Source organism: Pseudorca crassidens, chromosome 10 (genome assembly GCF_039906515.1).
Source record: "Pseudorca crassidens isolate mPseCra1 chromosome 10, mPseCra1.hap1, whole genome shotgun sequence".
NCBI lineage: Eukaryota > Metazoa > Chordata > Mammalia > Artiodactyla > Delphinidae > Pseudorca > Pseudorca crassidens.
The window spans coordinates 80,649,633-80,675,767 of NC_090305.1; the positions used below are offsets into that span (position 1 = coordinate 80,649,633).

Below are 26,135 nucleotides of genomic sequence, written 5' to 3' on the forward strand. Positions count from 1 at the left end.
AACTATAATAAAATTAGTTGTCCTGATTTTATTTTCAAATTTTATATACCTGAAAGCATTCTCCTGCCACGTATAGTAGTAACAAAGAAGTCAATGTTAGCCAAGGAAATTGGAAGAAAAGGTAACCATATTGGAAAAGAAGTAAAATTATTATTTTAATTTTAAATAATTCATTATCAAGAAATACAAAAAATATCCTAAAATTATTTAGAATGATAAGTAATAAATATTTGAAAGATGTGTATGTTTTATACATGGCAACAAAAACATAAAATACTGAAGAATTCCTCTTGTCCAATGCAATCAAGACAGCATTTGGTGGGTTAAAAAGAAAACGTAGTTGAAGCAGAGAATCATAACACATAAGGTAACAAATACCTAATTTTATTTAAAATTTATGATTCTTCATTTGCTGATTTTTTGATGTATGGTTACAACTTTGCCTTTATATATAGGTTTCACATCCTCATTAATACACATAATATAGAGATGATTTCCAATTTTTATTTCTTGAGAGAGGAGAAAAAATTAAGGAACTTGCAAAGCAATCTGATCAAAAAATCCTTTAGATATTTATGACTTTTCCACCAAAACTGTGCTGTAGCTTTGCCCAACTATAATTTAATGACATTTTCAGATGTAATTGAAACTTCCCAGAGCAATCAACTTGGTTAAAATAAACAAAGACTATCTTTTGTTTTTGCAATCATATATCATTAAGTTATATAACATTTAATTGAATTATGGAATTACAATAACTACAGAAACTAGCCTAAACAGATTTGGGAAGCACAATTTCTCCTGATGAGCAAATATCTCAGCTGATAGGGGCAGAAGTATATTAGACAGCAGCCTATTAGCCCTGAGCATCTTTTCTTTGCAGAGGGAATAGAGAGTTCTGGTTAATGCAGGGAGTCACCTAAGAGCGCTCAAATAATGTCATAGTTTAATTAGAAATAAATTTTACTATAAATATTTAGGGCGTATATTTTGAAAAACTACAAAAATAAACTGAGATACATCGAAATATTTGAATTAATGCAGAGATTTTAATTCTTAGACAAGATTACTCAATGCCATAAAGATATCAGCTTTCCCTACATTATAGGGAAATTGTATAGATACAATGGAATTTTAATCAAAATCCAAATGATCTTTTATTTTAAAACTGAATCACTAAATAATATTTTCCCAAAAAATAAAAAATGCAAGAAGACACAGGGATATTCTGAAGAAGTGTAATAAAAGGAACTTCTCTGTTACTATATCTTAAAACCTATCAAAAAGCTACAGTCATGAAATAAAGTAGTTATGGTGCAGGAAGGGAAACTTAGATTAATGGCTTTCTACCTAGGACACAAAAATAAAACCAATAGATTATTTAATCTATGATGTTGAGACAACTGGCTAGTTGTTTGAAAAGAAAAGTAAGTATGTTTCATACTTCATCCATTACACCATTATACACTTCAGATGAGTCCAAAATATAAAGGCAAAAAATGAAACCATAGAAGTTGTAGAAGAAAATATGCATAAACAGTTTTATAATCTTTGGGAAGAACAGGTACTTCTTTGCATGAAACCCAGAAACCATAAAGGGAGAAAGTGAACAGAGTTCACTACATTAAAAAATTCTGTTCAGCTAAACATAAATAGGTCAAGAACATAACAAATAGACACTAAAAAGGTCTAACAACGAATGACAAAACATAAATTGCATGTATACGACAAAGTGTTAATACCACTAAAATAGAAAGAGCTTTTAAAAATAAATAATACATAGAAAAATGAATAGAATGTAACAGAGAATTTGTAAAAGAACTATAAAGGTGCAATAAATATGTAAAGAGGAAATGTAAATACAGAATTTTAAAAATCACCCATCTTGTTGGCAAAACAAAACAAAACAAAAAATGATGTCCAATTTTAACATGGGGAATCAGACATGCTCATGCCCCACCGGTGGGGGTGTAAATATTTACAGATGCTTTGGAAACTGGTAACAAATTTTAAACAAACATACTCTTTATATTGAGGGCATACACATTTGAAGAAGTGTGGAAAGATACGTGCACAAAGATACTGTGGAACACATACAGTAGTAAGACACAGAAATCAATAAACAACGTGTTGAAAAAATTATGGTTCATCCATAAACTGGATTGCTACAAGCTATTTAGGAGAAGACATATTTTATATTTACTGACATGGAAAGATTTTCTTTACATATTGTCCTGTAAAAATGCAGGATGCAAACATCATATATAGAATTATTACTTGCATATGAAGTATATATATAAAATATTGGTCTCCTTCTCTGTCTCCATGTAGGTAATATAAATATGTTTTATGTGTAGCGTGGATGTCTTTGGGTGGTGGGATAAGGGGATTACTTTTAGTTCTACTTTACATATTTCCATATTATTTGATTTTTCTGTAATAAACATGTTTTACTTTTTTTTTAACAGAAAAATATGTAAACTAGTCAACTGAAGTCAGACTAAGGAAGACTATTTCATTGAATTCATTTTACCATTTTAGTTATAATAAAAGCTAACCCTGTGGTCAGACATGATTTATATCTAATCAACAAACTTTATTTTTGGCCAAATTATACATGGAATTGGAAGGAAATAATGCTTATTTTGCTTCTCACATGATAAATAGGATTTTATTTCTACCTATGTCTGAATCTAAATATGAAAAATAAATTTGAGAGTTAAGGCCTGATAATTTGAGTCCTGGAACTCCTGTTTTGGAGAAATACAGCATGGATACACTAGTTTTACCCGTACCTCAAAATTACTTACAGAACAACAGAATTTGCTACCTTATTGGAAGTCCAGATAAAAGTTAGGCTCCCAGTCTGACTTAATGTTTTGGCTTTTTACTATCATCAGAAACTCAAGTTATTTCCATATCTCAACTATTTTACTATTTTCAGCCTTGGCTTCAGCCTAGCTCCTCAGTGTTTTTTTGTTTTTTTTTTTTAATTGAAGTATAGTTGATTTACAATGTTGTGTTAGTTTCAGGTGTAGAGCAAAGTGATACCACATCTTCTTTATCCATTCATATGTTGATGAACCTTTAGGTTGCTTCCATGTCTTGACTATTGTAAAGAGTGCTGCTATGAACACTGAGGTGCATGTATCATTTCAAATTATAGTTTTCTCCAGATATATGCCCAGCAGTGGGATTTCAGGATCATACGGTACCTCCATTTTTAGTTTTTTAAGGAACCTCCATACTACTCTCCATAGTGGTTGTACCAATTTACATTACCACCAGCCTTTAGCCAAACTCATCAAGAAAAAAAGGGAGAGGACCCAAATCAATAAAATCAGAAATGAAAAAGAAGTTACAACCAACACCACAGAAATACGAAGGATCATCAGAGACTACCACAGCAACTCTATGCCGATAAAATGGACAACCTAGAAGAAATGGACTAATTTCTAGAAAGGTACACTCTCCCAAGACTGAACCAGGAAGAAATAGAAAATATGAACAGACCAATTAAAAGTACTGAAATTGGGCTTCCCTGATGGCGCAGTGGTTGAGAGTCCGCCTGCCGATGCAGGGGACACGGGTTCGTGCCCTGGTCCGGGAAGATCCCACATGCCGCGGAGCAGCTAGGCCCGTGAGCCCTGGCCGCTGAGCCTGCGCATCCGGAGCCTCTGCTCCGCAACGGGAGAGGCCACAACAGTGAGAGGCCCACATACCGCAAAACAAAAAACAAACAAACAAAAAAGTACTGAAATTGATTCTGTGATTTAAAAACTCCCAACAAACAAAAGTCCAGGACCAGATGGCTTCACAGGCAAATTCTACCAAACATTTAGAGAAGAGTTAACACCTATCCTTCTCAAACTCTTCCAAAAATTACAGAGAAAGGAACACTTCTGAACTCATTCTATGAGGCTAATGTCACCCTGATACCAAAACCAAAGATACCACAAAAAAAGAAAATTACAGGCCAATATTACCTCTGAACATAGATGCAAAAATCTTCAACAGAATACTAGCAAACTGAATCCAACAATACCTTAAAAGGATCATACACCATGATCAAGTGGGATTTATCCCAGGGATGTGAGGATTTTCCAATATCTGCAAATCAATCAATGTGATACATCACATTATCAAATTGAAAAATAAAAACCATATGATCATCTCAGTAGATACAGAGAAAGCTTTTGATAAAATTCAACATCCATTTATGATGAAAACTCTCCAGAAAGCGGGCACAGAGGGAATATACCTCAACATAATAAAGTCCATGTATGAAAAACCCACAGCTAACATCATACTCAACAGTAAAAAGCCGAAAGCATTTCCTTTAAGATCAGGAACAGGACAAGGATGTCCAGTCTCGCCACTTTTATTCAACATAGTTTTGGAAGTCCTAGCCATGGCAATCAGAGAAGAAAAAGAAATAAAAGGAATACAAATTGGAAAAGAAGAAGTAAAATTATCACTGCTTGCAGATGACATGACACTCCTCTACCAAGAAACTCCCAAAGATGCTACCAGAAAACTACTAGAGCTCATCAATGACTTTGGTAAAGTTGCAGGATAGAAAATTAATACACAGAAATCTGTTGCATTTCTATACACTAACAACAAAAGATCAGAAAGAGAAATTAAGGAAACAATCCCATTTATCATGGTTCTAAAATGGTTGCCAGTAGCAGTGACAGCACATGTTTCCTTGGTGTGTCCATCAGGAGAGGAGAAGTAAAACTTTTCTCCCAGGCATGAAATACAAGTCCTTACATTTAGTCTCACTGGATCAATTTAGGTCACGTGGTCACCCATGAACCAATTGCATTTTTAGTACAGTGTCGTGTGCTGATTGCCTTGGACAAATCTCCATCTATTCCTGAAGCTAGGGATGGGGAAAAACAGTTACCTGAAAAAACTATAATTCTGTTTGGCATCAGGGCATGAATAACAAGTAGGTAACCAATACTGTCCACTAAAAATAACAATTTCTGGTATTTACAAGGTACAATTGAAAGTTTCATTTGAATCATCTCAATTGTCTTATCATACTGATTAAAATTCACTGGATAATTTGGGGGATTATCCATATCACTTTAATGATATGTTTTGCTTAAATGAGTTTGGGGTCATGGAACAAGTGTAAATTTTCACCCAAATTAATATAAATGTCTCACATTGCTGTTGTCCCCACGGATCTGGCATTTTAAGTAGGCAGATAAATTTGGTGTAGCTAAAATCAAAATAAATTACTGCATTCTCTAAATATCTTTGTTGCTATCATATTTGTAAAAAATCTCTGTTAAGATTTTTACTGTAAATCCTAGGAGTGAATTGTTTTTGTTCCCAAACCATAGCTCAATGACAGATAATATTGAGTAATAGATTTTGCCAGAAACAAAGATTATGCCAGAGGAGAGTGATTAGAGAAATCCTTATATAAAAGCATTTGGAAGAGTACACAAGCCAGAAACACACAGAGTTCTTACTGTAAGTGGAGAAGAGGAAAATGTTCTGGATCATAAATCACCCTAAATTTTGGTGTATACAATATGCAGAATGTTAAATTTGGTATGCTTTTCCATCAAGTCTTTTCGAACATGGTTGTTTATTGCCAGGTCATAAAAAGTAAACAGACACTTAATTTAGCATAATATTTAACTTATGCTGCAGCAGACCTACATTTCTTTCTTTAGTGAAAATGGATGGTTTTCTGCACACAGAGGTGAGAGTAAGTGACTACTATGTTTTGCCCTCCTGTAAAGAGCTCAGCAGAGCCTTCCAACTCAAATCCTAATTGAATATTGACTAAAAGACAGATTTGAGGTCTCAGCACATAGAAATACGAAAAAAAAAGCTCGTTGGATCAAACAACAGACTCACAATTGTTTAGAACTGCTGCTTCGGTGGGGTAGGGGAAATGTGCTTCTGATTAATTAAAACACGTACAAATCTTAACCTGTGTCTGTTTACTCTGAAGGTCTATAATGCTGAATCATAACACACAGAAGTACCTAGGCTGTCTGAGGCGAGTAGATAGGAGAAAGAAATCCTTTTCTTCTCTCCATTGCCAGGCAAATAGAAAAGAAAGCTGGCAGGTAATGTAGGGTCATTGTCAAAGCTCATAGGAAGTAGTTTCTAACCTGGCCATGGAAAAATGCTGGAGCAAATTGTGTCCTTTGCAAATAAGACATTCTGCTTGTGTCGACATATTCTTTGGAAAATTTGAAGCTTCAGCTGCCTTATAGGAAAACATATCACATCTAGACAAGATCAAGGCCAATCACTCCCCCAACCCCCCCCCACCCCCCCCACCCCCCACCGTTTGGCAATCGCTCAGATGTCTGCATTATCTGCGATGGGCCCTAGGCCTCAGTTTAGTGGTACTTCCATGGGAGCTACTCAGGGGTACAGGTCATTTTCAAAGGCTCCCGACTGCCTATCAAATAAAGAACAACACGCCTACTAGGATTCAGTGTTTACCACTGCCTGGTCCCAACCTCCGTTTCTAATCTTATGCCTCGTATGTGCTCTTTGTTCTAGCTTTGTGTGGCTTCTGTGTCTTTGCTCATGCTCTCCCTAGAATACCTATTCTCCTGCCTCCCCGTATTCAAATACTAAGTATTCCTCAGCTGCAGTGCACCCTCCTCCAGGAAGCCGACTGTGATCCTCCGGTAATTAATGTAGTGTCCTGAAGCTCTAAGATGTTGTCATAACCTGTTGACCCAGGAATACCTGAATCTTATCTTAGACCAAAATCACCCATCTTCTCAGGAGAATGATGCACACAGATGACACTGACAAATGGAAAATCAAATCCCTCTTTATTATTAGAACCTGGAAGACTTGGCCGGAGCACATAACCCTTCTTTACCCCTAGGCCTACATCCAATTTTACCACCTCTATTAACATGTGAAAGGTAGAAAAGAGGATAGTACCCAACAATGTGCAGGAAGAAAAAAAAGACGACTGGGAACCTTGTGCTTCCCTTTCAATGTAAGGGACTCTGACCACTAATAAATATAGTCCAATATCTTTTCTGGAATCTTACCACTAATAGCAGAATCTTTCCACTTGAGAACTGAGGAAGGGCGGCGAGTGTGAATGTACCCTACCCACCCACCCCCAGCACCACAGATGCCTGTGCAAACTGGGGTCAGTTTGGGGAATAGAATCATAGGGTGGTAGGGACAAGTTCAAGAATCTCCCCTAGTCCGGTTGGCACTCTTAGAAACGTTCTCTCCAGATCCCATAGCTGTACCACAAGCCAGGCCCCCTCCATTGCCCTCCTGTAGGCTTGATATAAACCTGGGGTTATTATGGGGCTCAGGCCCTCCTGGGGCCAGATTAAGCTCCATGTGAATCCTTTAGGTCAACTGGACTGCGCAGTGGAATCCCATGTACACTTTCTGAAATGACACCAGGTCCAGCTCTATGATCTTTGTTCAAGAGTCATTATGTCCTCCCCAATGTTATGCAGGAGTGTTTCTGCACCTGCACAGGAAGGTATCAGATACTGGTCACTGAAATTCAATATAATTTAAAGGGCAGGCACCTTGTTTTGCTTTTTTAAGATTTGTAAGAAGAGAAATGAACACTCATACCCCAAGCATTATGACAAATACATAAAAATTACTCTAATAAACTGCAGAGAAGGGTCAACAGTTGTTCTAATGGAATGCCTTTGAACTAGTGATTGAAGACGCTTCTATACATAGGCAATAATTTTCTGAGATTTTCTACACATTTCCCCACAAAAATATAAAGATGATCTGTGTTGGATAAAACATTCAAGCCTAATACAAGACCTTTCCTCACACTGTGAAGACATTTACACCCCTCCCTCCTCCACACTCTCCACACACTACGCTTAGATGAATCTCCTTAAAACCATTTAGTGGTCACGGCTTTGCTGTGCTCAGATTTTCAGTGGTTCTCCATGGCCTACAAGATAAAGTACCCCCGACCCCGCCCCACTCCTTCACACTGGTGGTGTTCCTCCACAGTCATGAACAAAACCTTTGTTCTTATTTCTTTTTATCCCCAATATTGGAATCTCACACAATCCTATTTGTTCAGACGTCCTCAGACTTGCTTTGCATTATCTCATCTCTGAATATATGCAAGTATCTTTCATTCCTCCCAAAATACATCACCTCCCCATCCTTTGATCTCAGTTAGTTTGAGGCTTAATTCAAATGTCACTTCCTCCATCAAGGCTGGTCAAAGCCTATTTTATCTGTTAAGCAATTGAGGCACAGTGACCAGAATCTCGAAATTTTCCAGGGGCCTAAAAAAAGTCCGAGATCTCAAATGAAATGTACTGTCTCCAAAATGTACAACTAAAACTGGAAAACCAAAATTAATAAATGTTTATTTAAATGACTTTCAAACGTATGTCAACTTTATTCATTGTTAAATTTAGAGCTCCTAAAATATCACTACAATTAACAACAATTGGTGAGGCTGGTTTTTTTTCAGTTTGCCAAGGTTCCTATGAAGATATTATGATTCCTGAGAAATCATAGTCATTTATTAACCAAGTCATATAGACAAATAGTTTCAAAAGCAAGACTGAAAAAAATCCTTTTATTTTTTCATAATAAAAAAGATAAGTGGCTGTTGGAAGTGAGGTACATTTTAATATATTTGATATGAGACTTTCTAAAAACGTGAGTCACTATGACTTTCAAAACTCTTCAGTGTCCCTGTGACTCCAAGACCAGCTCCGTGGTGGGAGGGCCCTAGATGTGTTCAGGAGGCCCAGGTTGGTGTTCTATGGCCCTGTGCAGCCAGCAGGACATCTCTGGACCCCACTCCCACTCCAAAACAGGGAGTTAGAATACATACTCCACGTATGCAAAAAGCTTGTTTTAAAGAAGAAATGAGGTTATCTCAGTGAACTTGCTATAAATGGTAGGGAATGTTTATTACTTTAAATAATCATGAATTCAACTGGCATAAATTCATGCATGAACTATTTACTGAGCAACTATTACGGTGCACCATCTACCGGACACTGGAGAATACTAAATGATCATCTCCGTAGAGCCAGGAGAAACAGGTGTACATTGAAGTAAGATGTGCCCAATGCCATAATATAATTAAAACAGCACAAGGTTAACAGTACCAGCTACAGTCAAACCGCCTGGACTCCAACCCACCTCTACCTCTTACTAAATGTGTGACCTAGTACAAGTTCCTTAACTACTTTGCCTCTTGGTTTCCTCATCTGTAGGGTTAAGAGGATTAGTACATATCTTATCAGGAATAAATGAGATAACGCTTATAAACTTATAGAACAGTGAGTATACAGAGTAAACATCCAATAAATAGTCACTATGAGTTCCTGTTCTTTTTAATGCCTAGGTGCCACTGTCTGCCTATGAGTGTGATGGGCAAGATGGGAAGGGCTTTTCAAGCTGGAGGAAGAGCATGTGCAAAGACACTGTGGCACAAAAGAGCATATGATAATGCAGGGATGTTAAGGGCTTAACACAGGCTGAAGCCAAGGGTGTGTGCAGAATTGCAGGAGTTGAAGCTGGCTGGGGAGGAAGGACCCAGTTATGCCGTGCAAATGAGTTTAGAGTTTATCCTGTGTAGGCAACAGAAAGCTGCAGAAGCATTCTGAGCAGGGAGAGGTCATGACTGGACTGGTGCTTCAGAATGATCACTATGGTAGACGGATGGAATGAGGGCAAGAAAGCAAGCAGAGAGAACAGTTAAAAGGTTATTGCAAAAGTCCATGCAAGCAATCATGAGGGCCTAAAGCAGGGCACCAGTGATGAAGAGGAGAAAGAGATGAAAACTTCATCAGGAGGAACATCAACAGGATGTGTGTATCCTTTGGTGGCAAGGACGCGATGACCAACAGGGAATATCTGAAGTTCAGTTGTGCACTTCAACCTTGAATAGCTTGGTTATATAGGAGCACCAGAACTGTAAGACAATACATTTATCTTCGTTGAGTTCGAGGGAACGAGTCTTAGTGAGAAATTCCACTGTTGAGTGGTCTGAGGACATCCTAGGGGAGATGTGATGGAGGCCAACGCTCTTCCAGGTGTCATGTATAGACCTGTGCCATCTGTGACCTGCTCGTTATTGGTCTGCACCAAGATAAAATGCTAGTACTGGAAAGTACATCAACTCTATCATCAATCAGTTCAATTTAGCTGACACTTTTCTGCAGCAAGACTTTCTGGAAGAAAGCAGTGAGTTGATTTACATTCTAGTGCAAGTTCCTTATCTCGTTGTGGACCCATGGCCAAACATTCACTGATTGCAGCAGTCTGAGACCACCCCTTCAGCAGCACTGATGTACGGATTTGAGGTCTGGCGAGAGGCCTGTCCTGGAGCCCCGGACTTGAGAATGTAGAGATGTCAGTAGCCAAAGCCATCATCAGTGGTGAGGTTGCTGAGAGACGGGACAGAGATGAGAAGAGGGCTACACTAGTTTGCTAGGGCTGCTGTAATAAAGTACCACAAACTAGGTGGCTTAAACAACAGAAATTTATTGTCTTACAGCTGTTGGCAGGGTCGGCTCCTTCTGAGGGCTGTAAGGAAGAATATACTCCATATCTGTCCCCTAGCTTCTGGCCATCTTTGGTGTTCCTCCCCTGTAGAAGAATCACCCCAATTTCTGCCTTCCTTTTCACATGCTGTTCTCCTTGTGTCCTTGTCTCTATGTCCAAATTTCCCCTCTCAATAAGGACAAAAGTTATAATGGATTAGGGTCCACCCTAATGACCTCATCTTAACTAATTACATCTGCAAAGACCTTATTTCCAAATAAGTCCCTATTCTAAGGTACTGGGGGTTAGGACTTCAACATATGGATTTTGGGGGGACATAATCCACCCATAAAAGTGAGCCAAAGATGAAGACCTGAAAAAATATTTAAGATTCAGACGCTTACCACATCCTGCCTTACACTATGAGCTCTCTGTTCAGTGTTGATGTACCTCAACTTCTCAAGCAGACTGATAGGTTCTTAGAGATCAGGAAAGCTGTCTAAAATGTTTTTCCATATTTTGCCTACAGGATTTAGTGAGTTTCTTGTATGTAGAAGTGGTTCAAAACAATGTCGTCTGATGATGTATAACAAACAAAAATTGAATATGGAAGAGCCCCCAAGAACTGTTTTGAACACAGTATGTTGTGACACGCTGCCTTATAGGCAACAGTTGCTGTACTTGTCAGAAAAATCGCCAAAGGAGATGTTCAAGATATATTTTAACTCATTTGCTTAAACAACTCTATGCCTACCATCCACACCAAAAGGCTGTTCCCCTGCATGGGCAACAGAAGGCATAATTATTTGCAAGAATTTTCAGTGTTTTCCCTGTGCTTTCTTAAGTGGCACAGTATCTTCTCTGTACCACTGTGCATATTCTCCAAAATCTCATTGTCTTTCTGAAAGCACTACAGCCCCTGGAGGGTTTGAAACTTAGCATGTACTCCCCAAAAACTTAGGGATTAAAAAAAGAAGTTAACTGCAAAGTATCTCAAAACTTTCCTACTGCATGAAGTGGTCCTGAAAACCACCACATGGACAGGTTGCATTTTCCTCCCATAGGCTCTAGAGGACATCAATATATTATCAGTTTATTCCATGTCTCTCAATTTTAGAAGGGTAGCCGGAAGCTTGGAACACTTAGGGGTTTGATAATTCAATTTATTTTTCAAACTTCTCAAATGTTTGCTCTCCTTGTTAAAATGAAAGGAATGGCTTAGCAAAGATAATTTTCCCTTTGACTAGTGAAAGGCATCAGAAAAATCCATACCTAAGCAGTTTTTCTTTACAGATATTTCACCCCCATCTTATATTCTTATTACCACATCCAATATGCGATAGCACTACAGTCATTATTTACTTATATTCTAACTACACTCTGAAGGGACTTTAAACAGCTTACAGTGAGAGAGAAAACAGTGCCAAAATCCCATAAGAGAATAAAAGTAGAGAAAAGAAGCATATTTACTTATGTCTAAATACATAGAACTTAGATTCTATTACATAACTTTGGCATTATTGAGATTGCTAATATTTTCAACAGCCTAACTTTCGTTAGTGCTGTTGACTGCTCATTATTTTGTTTTCTTCAGAAAGAATTAAGTCAAATAAAACATATGCCCAATATGGAGATTCAGTTCTCACCTTGGCTTAAAGTTTGGTCACTTAAACATGCACTACGGTGATTCAAGTTCAACTGAGAGTCAGCCACTGCAAGAAATTCATCATTGCTTATGGTCTTTGAAAGAAGCTTTCCTCTATAACGGATCTAGAAATTTGTCAGTTGTTGGTATAAATAAACCAGACTGGGAGGTGACTGATGGTATGTTTCTGCAACATGAATTATTTTGAAACCATGGGGTAACTGGATTACCCTCCATGGTTTCCACTAAGAAGCTTTTGTAAAAGTATGTGAGTTGTGTCTCCATGAGAGAGGCAGACTGTATTTAAGAGCCCTTCATGTCCTCTCCATAGAAACTTCCTAGGAAATAAAGCATCAGCGCAGAATTTCAACAGTCAATGTCTACAAGCACCTACTATGTTCCAGGCACTGTTTCAGGAGATGGGGAATCAAAGAGGAATAAAATGTGGTCCCTGTCTTTGGGATTCCTACAGTCTAGTGGGAAAGAGGCACTCACAGAAAAGGTAATTTAAATATAATGTATAGGAGGAAAAGGAGCAATAGACGAGGGAATTAAGGTAGCATTTAGCCCAACATAAAGATTTAGGTAAGGTTTCTCGAAGGAGGTAACACCTGAGTTAATTAAGAAACAAACAAGAGCAAATCAAGTGAAGACAAGTGAGAAAGATGTTCTAACAGAAGGAAGAGCATGAAAAAAGGTATTGTAGTTTGAAATAGCATGGGGGCATTTGGTGGACAAAAATGCAACAATACCATTATTGCTACTAGGTCACAAAACTGACCAGGGATTTGAACCAGAGACTGATGGCCTGCAGAGTTAATGAAGTGTCTCAACAAAAGAGAAATAGGGATGTATTGTACCCTCAACCCCATCTATTCTGTAGACAATGCTATCATGGTAACCACTGCCTTCTGGGTTGGCTTATATGTCAATAATGATGATCAGGATGATGATATCAGTAAGGCTTACTCTGGTCAGAACTTCACATACAGCCCTTTCACAAACAAAAATAACACAAAATTGCACATATCAACTTAGCAATAACAAGAACAAACACTTACATACCACTTACCACAGGCCAGGCATTGTTCTAAGAGCTCTACTGTATTATCTCACTGAATTTTCACAGGAACTCAATGATGGAGCTACCATTACTATCCCCACTTTACTGATGAGTAAACTGAGCCACAGAGAGTTTAAGTAAGGTGCCCCAAATCACAGAGCCAGTTTGGGGTACATCCAAGAAAGCAAACCTAGGCATTCAAGTTTCAGAGTTTATGCTTTTAACCACCGTCCTTCACTACCCATCGCATGTCCAAAGCAATGACCAGACTTTGAGTCATTGACTGACTTTATGCCCTTTTCTTTACCTGCTAACAACAGAGAAGTAATTCTGTTATATGCTTGGACTTACAAAAGAAAACATAATAAGGTAATTGTGACAGCCTTCCAATTCTGCAGAAACTATAAATCTGATCCCAACAGAGAAACTCTTGCCAGAGACAGGGAACACAGAGTTCCAAATTCTAGATCTTTTTCTTGGATGCATTACAGAGGCCAGGGTCAGACCATCAATATCTGAGCAGCAATGGCAAGAAGAGACAGTGTTGGCAAGAACCAGAAAGCTGGTGTCCTAACAACCATATACATATGATGTTCCTTTAGAACAAACATAATTTTAGTTAAAAGTGATTAACATTCCATTATTTAAGTGATGGCTGGTAGTCTTATTTCTATTTCTTCTTGCAGACTCATAAAAACTCAGCCTCAGCTTTGCTACATCTTCCAATTATAAGAGAAGCCAGAAATATAAATTTTACATGAAATAACTTGAAAGCTTTAAATACTGAGAATTCAAAAATTTGAAAAATACATTTTAGACAAAACAAAATATATATTGTGTCAGTTTCATCCCATAGGCTGAGTCTCTTGTGTATTTCTGTAGCCTTATCATCTTTTAAGATCTCACCTCCTCATCTAAAAAGGTAGACATAGTGAACTTTATGTCAGATTCTTTGAAGACAATGCCTTACTTTGCAATGTGAAAACATACCAACTACAAGTTTGAATGAAATTATAAGTCGATAATTAGTAACCTCATTTCCCAGAAAGAAATATCAACTATTATATGCAGAGGTGAAAGTAGAGATTATTTGAGGCTTCCCTATCCCCTCTTCATAAGGCAGATGAAGAAATTACACCAGAGACAGACAATGACTTTCCCACATCAGTGGTTTATTAATGGTAGAGTTTGAGCTCAAACACAAGTTTCAATACATAACCTTTCTCCTCATCAGCCAGCTTTCTTTATTCTGTCAAGGAAGTCATTTGAACTCCTAGATCCAGCCATGCCGGCAGTCAATCACCTTGCACTGGATTTTTCAATTACAAGTACCAGTAAACCTTTCCCTTCCCCCTTATTTTCCTAATGATGTAGCCACTTCGGTTGGGTTTCTGTCACTTGCAACCAAAAGAATGGGACTATTAGTCCCAGAAACAATGACTCCTTTCCACATTCCTGCTACATCATGCTCTTCTCCAAATGGGAATACTTGCCTTTCTTTATGCTTACACAAATCATACAAATTTTTTAAGACCTAGCGAAATTGAGCAGGATGCTGTGGGGCTCCTGGGCATGGAAGCCTTTCTGTGGCCCCCATTTCTGGTTTGAAGGGAATAGGCTTCAGCCTCCATGATCTTCCCTGATTTCCAAAGGTCAGGTTCAAACAGTTGCTAATAAGGGAAGGGAGGGGATGCAGAGACAAGGGAGGGGCAGCCAAGAAACAATAGTGCAGCCTTGGGACAGGGTCCTGGTTCTGACTCAAGAGGTACACATAACAGTATCTTTGAACTCTTCTGCAGAACTAGAACCCCCCAGCAAATGGAAGATGTTATCTACTTGATGAAGCATTCTTCATTCCAGAGAGAAGACCTGAGGCCAGATTAAAGGAATACAGGCCCTACACACACCCTGATCCTTATCAACAACACGCCACCACCACCCCCCCAACCATTGCTATAAAGCTCCTCACCAAATTCCCCCCGGTTGGGACCCACAGTTTCGTAGGGCACGAGCCCACTGTGTCCCCCTTTGCCTGGCAAAGCAATAAAGCTATTCTTTTCTACTTCACCCAAAAGTCTGTCTCTGAGATTCGATTTGGCACCAGTGCACAGAGGCTGACTTTTCGGCATCACTAACCCTACTCTACTTCCCCCATGAAGATTTTCCCTACTATTATATCCAATCCTGTGTGTGTGTGTGTGTGTGTGTGTGTGTGTGTGTGTGTGTGTGCGCGCGTGCGCATACATACTCTCTGTCCCCCTCCCCTACTTTAGTATTTGTAATCAGCATCTTACAATTAAACACTATCTTATTCTCAATTTATTTGGTATCTTCCAAACTAGAACATAAGCTGACAGTTCAGAAGCATATCTCAAAGCTATCTTCTGGTTCTGCCACGAAGCCAGAGAGAGAACTGGTCTTTTTTAGAACTTAGCTTTATGTTAGTAGAACTCTCCTGATCATTCCCACTTAAGTTGTATAGACACCGGGCCCCAAATACTGGTTATATTTCAATGTGATGGCCTATGGTTGTGTATTAAACTTGCTTTTGCCAGAAAAAGACCTTGGAATCATTTGACATTTACCACTTTACACAGTACAACTTTTTAGGAATGAAAGATTTAATTTCCTTTGTTCTTCAGTCCAGTTTTAGGGACGCAAAAGGCTATTCCAAGTGTGTAATGAGGCAAAAACTTCTCTTATTACTTTTTTGGTAACCTGCATCTTCAAAATGTCTCTACTTGTACCAGTGCATAACAGTTCCTGCCCATTGCATCAAGAAGATTGGGGAGGAAATGCCAAAAAGCATATTGAAAGGATTCAATTCTTTCCCTGAAGCAGAGAAAAACATACAATTCTTTTTGAAGGAATCCTGGGTTGAACAGTCATTTAGTTTTCTCAAAAGGTGAGAATATTTTATTTTTTAAATGCAAATTGTATGTTGCCCTGACAAACAACCCTTCAGAACTTTGAATAGTGGAGCTAACCCAAGTGCCTCAAAGCACATCTGAAAGCATGAATCACCATTATTGATTTAAAATACACACACTCACACACATATATAGTTCCCTAGCACTAGGTCTTAAATTTTACGAAAGTTATGGGGTTTTGAGTCATAAGTGAACAACAAAGTCAAAGAAGTTAATGAATAAAGAAGGAATTTCTCTGGCTAACAGTGACTCAATGTTAGCCATAATTTTAGGGCAAAATATAAGCTGAATCACATGGAAATGAGTAACTTGAACTTACAACACATTTGGCCTAGTCAACAGTTCTCTTGAATGAAGAATTCATATAGAACTGACAACTTTAGGATTGCCCCTTTCTCTCCTCACATACATACAGACACACATGTATACACACCTGCATATGCACACATAATATTCATTTTGGACCTCTGTAACCCAGGCGTTATGAATAGTTCCTAGCTAACTAAAAAAAAAAAAAAAAAAAAAAAGGCAAAAAAACTAGTCATGTCAATTACACAGAATTCTTTACAGTGCCTGCTTTTACATTCCCTCAGGAACACCTATAAGTAGCTAGTTCACATGAGGTAGCCACTCATCACCATTACTACATAACTTAGAAACATATGGTGTAGCTCTGCCATGCCAACTTCTAGGTATTCACTCTAGCATTCTGACAAAAGAAGAAAAAACAAGTTCAGAACTGTTTTTCAAATTGTCATTTATCAGCTGCTGAAACATACATGGTGAGAGCCTGATGACTAGGTTTTTGTTGCGGTCATAAATTATCATCACCTCCATGTTATATTTAGATTCACAGTAGTACAAGGAAAATATACCTACAAATGATAAAATATTGAAACCCAGCAAAACCCTGTGCGGCTCCCAGGTACAAATGCTTTCTGTGTCCCCCTTTTCTTGTTTGTAGGAAATAGGCTTCACTTAACCTCTATGACCTTCCCTGAGTTCCAAAGGGCAGGTTCAGTTGCTAATCAGGGAAGGGATGGGATGCAGAGACAAGGCGGGAGCAGGCAAGAAACAAAAATGCAGCCTTGGGTCAGGGTCCTAGTTCCTCCTCAAGGAATTTGTAACACTACCCTGGAGCTCTTTTGCAGAACTAAGGCCCACACCCAGGTGGAGGAGGGCAACTTCTGGCTGAGCATAAGATTCCGGGAGCACCGCCCTGTTACATCACCACCAACCAACCAGAAGAAAGTCACACACCCTGCAGCCCTCACCCCAAATTCTGCCTATAAAAACCTCCCTCCAAACCATCAGGGATTTCGGGATTTTTGAGCAGAAGCCATCCTGTTCTTCTTGCTTGGCTCTGCAATAAACCTTTCTCTGCTCCAAATTCCTACATTTCCATTTATTTGGCCTCACTGTGCCTCGGGCACACAAACTTTGTTAGGTAACGGTATGTTTTCACATAGTCTGTTTCGAGTCCCCTCTTTTAAGTGGGAAGAGTGTTAGAAAGTCTAGGCATTCTCTTTCCCAGTAAAAGTAAAACTGGAGTAATTAACTATTAGAATGATCCAGCAACAGCACCTTTTTCCTCTACTTCCCAAGTGTTCTGAGCTAAAATACTTTTTTTTCCCCCAGCTCAAACCGCACAGAAAGACTGACAACAGTCTGCTGTTGAGATTTACCAGCTAACAGCCCATTTCTCTCCTTCATACTCTTTATGAAGTTAGTGCTTAAAACGATTATTTTGCCCATGTTGACTACTTGATAGGTGCCCAAAGGGGGAGGGGCAGGTCTTTCTCAACTCAAATAGAAATAATCCTGAGTAAACAAGTACACGAGACATGCTATCTCTTCTATTTTTCATTTTAGAATATTCCTGGCCAGTGTTGTATATTAAAAAGATAGGATGAGAGAACTCCATGCGTAAACTCCCACTCTTTCACCTGTCTACACAGTGCTTTAGGCAAATTACAAAACCTCTCTGAGTCTCAGCTTTCTTTTCTAAAAATGAGGATGTAATTCCTAAAATATGAAGAGAACTTAAAATGATCTAAGAACAGAAATAGGAAGTTAGGTAAAAAACTAAGGAAATTTAAACAAACTGTAGATTTTAGTTAACAATAATGTATCGCTATTGGTTCTTTAATTTTAACACATGTACCATACTGCTGTAAGATAATTATAGGGGAAAACTGCGTCTGGGTTGTATGGAAACTCTCTGTACACTTTTCTCAATTTTTCAGTAAATCTAAAACTCCTGAAAAACTAAAGTCTATTTTTTTTAAATGACCTAAGGTAGGTGCCTTGCACATAGTAGGTACTTGAAAAATGGCAGCCAGTGTTAATGACATAGACTATTTGGTTTCATAAAGTCTATTAAACTCTGTACAGTATGACCTTTTCCCCCCCAACTTTATGGAGATGTAATTGACATAGAACACTGTGTAACTTTAAGGAATACAGCATAAGGATTTGACAATATGACCTTTTCCGCAGTTCAGCAATTCTTTTTCATAGGCAGTTCTTTCTCTACCCGACCCCATGCCACTCTATTCCCTTTCTCTACATCATTTTTCCTCTTTTTCTAGTTCATCCATTTCTATTCTACTACAAACTCACATTTACAACTAGTTTTTATTTCTCCAAGACTCAAAGTTCAAGCTTTCTACTTGGAGAAAAATAGCAGAACAGCTTTTTCCAGAAAGGCACAAAACACTTAAAGATATAGTAATGGGGAGAACTTGTTTTCTGTTGTAATAAAGAGATAGATATTCAGCTTCCCAGTATAGACAACAGCTGTGAGGCAGCTTTGCCGGGATATGTATTTATGCTGCAACAACTAAAAATAGTTTGACCAAATGCCAGTGTTATCAATCTGTCCTGGAGTCCCTCTGATATTAAGGTCATGTGTAAAAACAGAACTCACTTGCCCCTCAAAACCACAGCTTTGAATGGATCCAGGTAAAACATACCAAATCAGATCAGAAAAACTAGCCTCATGACAATCTTTCTCAGGTGGCTGAAGGTTCTGTTTAGAAGAAATGGGTCTTCATGAGAATGGATTTCTTTCCCCATTGTGGTGTTGGGATTTCAGCCTCTATTGGAAGGACAGAGCTATAGAGCCTTTTGACTGATAAAGGGAAGTTTGTTTTTTAACTTTTAAGTGACAACAGTTTTCATTGCCGAAAGAACAGGACATCTTTAGCGGGTGCTGTTAATAATGGGATAGATTTTGGAGACGGAATTGCCCCTGCTATAAAGACACAATTACCAAAATAATTCCAACCTGAAACTTGAAATATCAGGCCCTGTGGACCCAAACCCAACCTTAAAAGAATATCCAAAAACTTGTACTGTTCGGAGAATACTTTTGCTCTACTGTAGTTCAAAATCCTCGTTGAAAAAGCAAGGGACCACTGATGGGGGTTTGAGAGTGCAGTGTGTAGCCCACCTGCTCTTTCTCAACCAGGAAATGAGTTTTATTTCTAATAAAACTGATACCCAAGCTTGTGACAGCCGAAATAAATCATCAGCTCTGGGTGGTGTGTGTACGTATACAAGCAAAGCAAACAGAGAAATCTGTGCTAACTCAAGATAAGGGTAGATAAATATGGGAAAACCCAGCAGTCTACTACAGGCAGCACGTAATTCAGTCTCAAATGGCAGCAACCGAGAAATTCACTATTTTAAGAAATTGGTCTCCTAACCTCGATGGGGTTACAGCTGGCTTTAATCACCCCTCACACCGCCCCTCTAGGGGCTGCACTGGTTTTTCTTAGTCCAGCTGCTGCAGATTCATCTAAAACAGACAGAACGGGATGCTTTCTTCATTCACTCACTGCAGCTGGGTACCTGACCCCTTCTTTTCTGGGCCGACGCCTTCGACCTGCATTAACTAACCCCTCCTTTCTCTGGCTGGAGAACAGGTGATAGAAATAGACACGTTTTACACATCAAAGGCAGCCCAGAGCCGCCTCAGCTTTGCCAGCCTCAGACACAAAAAGCTTTTGATGCTTATAACTGCGAGGCTTTTTCCAGCTGCACTTTATCAAGCTAGCAGCGCCAGGGCTTGGAGGGCCTCGCAGAACCAGAAGGTGGCGGCGAAGTCACCTTGGGAAAAGAAGGGGGTCAGAGGGGGGAAGGCAGAAGGGGCGTGCCCCTGCTCTGGGGTCAGTGAGCAAGGGGAAGGGAGATTGGAGGGAAGCGCAGCCAGAGTGAAGCGATGTCCAAGGACCCCCGAGGCGACCCTAATAGGTGATCAGCTGACCCAGGCGGAGGGAGGAGGAGGGTGCCCTTCGCAGCATCACGGGAAGCTTCGCCTTCTGGGCTCGCTTCCTCCCGCCTGCTCCTGCGGTTGCTCTCTGCCCGCGTTAGCCTGAGAGCGGCTCGGAGGCGCTCTACTCGCTCCGCACCGGAGCCGCCCCCCTCTGCCGGGTGCCCCCGCCCGCCCAGCGCACGCCCAGGAGGGCGGGCCGGGAGTTGAGCGCAGCCGCCCGGCGCCGGAGAGTGCTGGGAGCCCTGCAAGCAAGCCAGGCCTCTCTGGGCGCCGCGGGCTGCAAATCACTCCCCGAGCCTCCCGGGCCACAAAGCGGGACTTGCCCGCCTCGCTCCCCGACAGGGAGACCGGGCACTGGATGCTACGCTCCAGGCTACTTGCCGGGCCCGGGCAGCTCCTGGCGCGCTCCGGGCTGGGTTGGGCCAGGCCCAGCCGCGGAGAGGGGGCCTCGTAACCCCTTCCCCCGGGCGCGGTCTCCTCTGCCTCCAGCTCCTCCTCGCCAGCTGCGCCGCCAGCTCCCATTGTGCGCTCCGCCCGCCTGGCGACATCCCGGCGCTACTCGCTGGGCCTCCCAGGCGCACCTACCTTCTGCTGCCGGCGAGCCATATCGGTGGGCTGCTTGGCGTTGAAGGGGTAGGCGATGCAGCGCATCACGAACACGTAGAGCTGCAGCCTCTTCTTCCTCTCCTCCTCCTCTTTCTGCAGCCGTTCCAACTCCTCCTTCTCCTTCTCGCTCGCGACCGACGGGCTGGGGCTGGAGGGCCGGCCGCCACCGGCGCGGCTGCTGGGCTGCAGCCCCCCGGCCCCGCCGCCGCTGCTCGCGCCGCTGCTCCCGCCGCCGCCGGCGCCAGCTCCGGCCCCGGCGCCGCCGCCGCCCCCCAGCCCGGCGCCGCCGCCCGTGCCTTCGCTGGTGCGGCTGGGAGACAGGCGCGCGCCGGACGCGGCCGAGCCGAGCACATCCTTGCCGCTCTCCTCCTCCAAGATCTCGTCCGATTCCTCTTCGCTGGATGAAGGGTCCAGCATGGTGGCGCCTGGGGAGGGGGGTCCCTGGAGCCCCTGGCTTGGGGTGCAAAAGGTGGGGGGCGCTGGAGGCAGCTGGGGGTTGGCTCTCCCGGATGGCCGCTTCTCCCCAAATCAGGGAGCGAGCGCGCTGCTGCTCAGCCTCGGCCGCCGCGACTGCTTCCTCCGCCCGGCGTTCGAGAGCTGGGCTCAGACTCAGAAGCACGAGGGGAGGAGGGGGAGGGAGGGTTGCGTCCGTGGACCCGAGGTGGGCAAGGGGGAGAGTCAGTTGCGAGCCCCGAGCCCGGAGCCGGATGCCATCTGCAGCCGCTGAAGGAGGCGCCTCCAGAAAAGATGCCGAGTGTTGCAAGCTGTCGGTGCAGCCTAGAGCCGAAGAGGCATCTTGCCGATTGGGGAGGGAGCGGCGCTTACGTGTTTATTGGCTTAACTCTCCCCTGTCCGCGGCGTAAGGGTGGCTGCAGAGGGCTGGAGCGGGGAGAGCGCAGAGCATCCCCCAAAGTCTCAGAGCTTCCGTACTGACCCTAATGCTTTCCCGCTCTCCTCACTCCCACCCCTTTGTGGATAATTTCCTCCTTGATGCCCAGCTCTCCTGGCCTGACCTCTCTCCCCCTCCCGCGGACAAAAAGTTCTTGCGGGAGGAGGAAATAGACAAACCAGTGATGACTTTTTGTCATCGAAGAGTAGGCTGTTGGAGACTCTTAATTCAGAGGTCTCACTAAGAGGAAGTCGGCGAGATCTTATACGCGAAAGAAAGAGGCTATTTCCTATCCCCAGCTTTCTTCACACTTGGGACACGGGGGCAGTGGGGCTGCGCAGCCTATTTGTCCCACCTGTGTAAACTCTGACGCCAGCGATTTCCATACGCCCACCCTCATTAAGATACAGGTGAATGCAATTCTGAGCGGATTGGCGTATCGACCATGCAGCTCAACTATTTAAGTAGAAACCCCCCCGCCCCTGTTTACTCTGCCTTCTTCAATTCCAAGAACTGGTGATACTTTATGCTGAGGTGAGCCTACCGTAGAAACAGAAGGGTTTCTGGTTGCTGAGCCCTTCCTCCATTATGGCTCGCTGGAAGATCTGGGTGGAGGATTGGGGACCCCAAGATCAGACAAAGATACCCTAAGAACTGAGTGCATCAACATCTAATGCGTTTACTCTGTCGCGCAGTCTTCCTTCCTGCTTCTCCGTTATCTATTAATTCAAAGCAGCAGATGGTGCTTTCCTTCTCCCTGCTCCTTTCACTTAAGCCAAAAAACCCAGCTCACGGGGGAGCTGGCCAGCGTGCTGAATCTTATCAGCGACAGGCAGATGGATTGAAAACAAACCAACACCTTTTACCCTTTGATCTTAGGCTATCTAGAGAGCTCTCTTGGCTTTTCCTCACCCCATCTCCTACATTTATGTATTTTCAGTGCTCTAATTATTCGTAGATACTCGTGGGAGTTATTGTTAAAGTGTAGTACGAATTTAAAGTGTATATCACATCTGTCTTTATGTATTTTAAAATTTACCATGAGTTTTACTGTAGGCTTTGATACTCAAAGGAAGTTTTCTAGCTAGTCTGTTTGAGACCTAAAAAATGAATTTAAAACAACTAGCTCCACATTAATTCCAAAATCCTGTTTAAATTTTTTTAATTAAGTAATATATACATGGCTCATACTTGACTTCACCACCATACTCACCTCAAGGACAAAACTTTTGTGGTCATCATGCATTCTGTATCAATTTAAAATAAGTAATCCAGCAACATGGAAAGTGTTATATTTTGGCAGTTCTCACTTTTAAATTTTTTCTAAAGAAGTAAAAGATGTTCAAATTATGTTTTCTTGGTTTCCCTGGGATGTGAAATATAGTAGGCCAATCAATCAGTAAATTAACCTTTATCTAGCACGTTTTTACGAGTGAGCATTGTTCTAGGTGCTTGGGGTAGGTGGAATTTTTAGAAGACATTCTCTTAAAGAGTCTAAAATCTCCTTTGGGAGATACAAGTATGTGAAAAAGATTAACAACACTTATTTCAAGGCAACATATCAACCAATTCAAGTTAGTAAACTGCTAAAAGCTTGCTTGAATGAAGCAACTGGGAATGGAAGAAAATCATATATTTCTCAAAAGAGAGTTAAATTTTAAAGAAAGGAGCCATATAACTGGATGGTGAAAAGGGAAGCTATTATAAGTGGAAAGGGTGACTTGCAAAGCCATAGTGATAGGACAAAGGACCAAGTAAGGTACAGAGTGTTATGCAGATGGTGTGTGGGTAGGAAAGGGGGAATTGAGGAGGAAAAAAAAGAGTTAAAATTATAATCCATTTGGCCAAATTGTGGGGGGGGAGGGTTCATATTTAGGACACAAAGAAATGAATTGTTAGCTAGGGAGCATGTGGTGATTTGTGGAGGAGGTGCTTTTGAAGGCAAGACAAAGCCATTTACTAATTAGATATTTTTCAAGCAAGATAAGGCATTTAAGTATCATCACATTAGGCACTGGTAGAAGAGTGATCATGAACTCTTGTCTTTAGAACCATTTGGAATTTCTCAATCACTGTAGTGATTTTGGAACTAAACTGTAGTTTAGTTCCAAAAACTAAACAATTTTTGTTTAGTTTTGTATTTTTACAAATCTTTTTGAGTTTTGTGGGGTTTTTTTCCATTTATACTCATTAAAACATAAACTCAGTATCTACCTTGTGTTAATCATATAAACCTATGATATCAGTATTAAATATGACGTTGCTTAGATAAATCTAACACTCTTCTTAATACACCCATAAGCGTTCAATCAAAGAGACTTAAATTTTACTGGAAATACTTTTATAATCTTTTTTTTCAAAACATGTCCATTACTGACTTTTAAAATGTATGTCTTCAAAGGTATTTTTTACCTTAGCTGAAAGTCAATTCAGTGTCCTGGGAGATATTATAACTCTTTGCTACTGCTGAAGATAAGATATGCCAACCCAAACTCCTTCAGCATCTAAACCAGGAGTTGTGGCTTTCCTAGATGCAAATGTTGATGAAGGAAGAAAAGAACCCCAGAACATATCCAAAGGCTCTGAACATTTGCCTACTTTTTGTTGACATCCATATTCTTCTTTTTATTTTATTTTATTTTTTTTGCAGTACGCGGGCCTCTCACTGTTGTGGCCTCTCCCGTTGCGGAGCACAGGCTCCGGACGCACAGGCTCAGCGGCCATGGCTCACGGGCCCAGCCGCTCTGCGGCATGTGGGATCTTCCCGGACCGGGGCACGAACCCGTGTCCCTTGCATCGGCAGGTGGACTCTCAACCACTGCGCCACCAGGGAAGCCCCATATTCTTCTTTTTTAAAATACAAATCTACCATAGATTCTGATACACATAAGTATTTATACGCTCACACAAGCTATTTTAGGTGCTTGCACGTTTGCCTCTACCTCCAGTTCTGCTTTGTAGGAAACTTGAATAACCTTAAGGTGATAGAATAAATTTTAGTCAGCCATCTGGAGACCATATCATGAAAGTAGAAGTTATAACATGGAATTTTTTAAATCCCAGCAAAACCTAGAGGAAATAGAAATGACTGAGACACTAAACCAGGGTTTTATAATCTGGACCTTGATTATTTCTAAACCTCATTCTTCCCTGAATCGTTTGCTGTGATTGTGTAAAAAGCTGCAAGTAAGAAGGAATAGCTGACTTGTTGGCAATCAATAGACACTTTGGTGAAAAACAATCACTTCCTTCTTTATGTCACTCATATAACATGTTTCAATCAGATAAAACTGAGTTTAATGCCCATCTTAATGTTTTTCTCAGTTTGTTACTAGAGGATAGTTTGGCCAAATTATATATTTTTAAATCTCACAATAAATTTCATATTATCTAGATGTAATCATCTCATCCAATCAATATATATTTTTTTAATTTAAGAATAACTCACAAACACCAAAAAGGGTAAATTTGAACCTTATGGTATGCCTAAAGTCAAGTTAAATGCTTGGGCTCTCGACACAGGCAGTTCTGCCTTTGCTACTTAATAGCAGAGTTATTCTGAGAAAATTATTCAGTGACTCAGACTCAGTTTCCTCATCTGTAAAATGAGGGATAGTAGTACTCATTTCCCTCAGAATGACAAGAAAATTAAATTCAATATTATAAGGAAAGTATTTTTCAACAGATTTTAGGTTTAAACTTTTTTTCAGCTGGTGGGAGATGGACTTATAATAAATGAGCTGACTAGAAATTGGACATGCATAACTGGAAGGAAAAACAACATTAAAAAATCAAATAGCCGAACTTTCTCACACAATATCCAAAAATAAACTAAAAATGGATTAAAGACTTAATGTAAATGAAACCATAAAACTCCTAGAAGAAAACATAGGCAGTGTGCACTTTGACATCGACCTTAGCAATCTTTTGGGGGGTATGTCTCCTCAGGCAAGGGGAAAAAAAATCCAAAATAAATGGGACTACATCAAACGAAAAGATTCTGCACAGAGAAGGAAACTATTAACAAAATGAAAAGGCCACCTACAGAACAGAAGACATTTGCACATGTTATGTCTGATAAGGGGTTAGTATCCAAATATACAGAGAACAAATACAATTCGACATTAAAAAAAAAAAAATTTAAAAAATGGGCAGAGGACCTGACAAGACATTTTTCCAAAGAAGCCATACAGATGGGCAACAGGCAC

The 26,135-nt window shown here is 40.7% G+C and overlaps 1 protein-coding gene across 25 annotated transcripts in view; it reads right to left on the reverse strand.

Annotated features, from left to right (window-relative positions):
* The window catches only part of CADPS (calcium dependent secretion activator), an 804,945-nt gene that overhangs the window by 465,041 nt on the left and 313,769 nt on the right, over window positions 1-26,135 (reverse strand). For 4 of the 25 annotated variants that reach the window (XM_067755059.1, XM_067755058.1, XM_067755055.1 and 1 more), the window contains exon 1: window positions 21,018-21,854. The exons of 2 other annotated variants lie outside the window; for them this stretch is intronic. In XM_067755059.1, the coding sequence (XP_067611160.1) occupies window positions 21,018-21,455 (438 nt within the window). In that variant the 5' untranslated portion in view covers window positions 21,456-21,854. Of the gene's footprint in view, window positions 1-21,017; window positions 21,860-26,135 lie in introns of those variants that run through there. 19 more of the 25 variants (XM_067755051.1, XM_067755065.1, XM_067755049.1 and 16 more) reach the window with 10 other exon arrangements.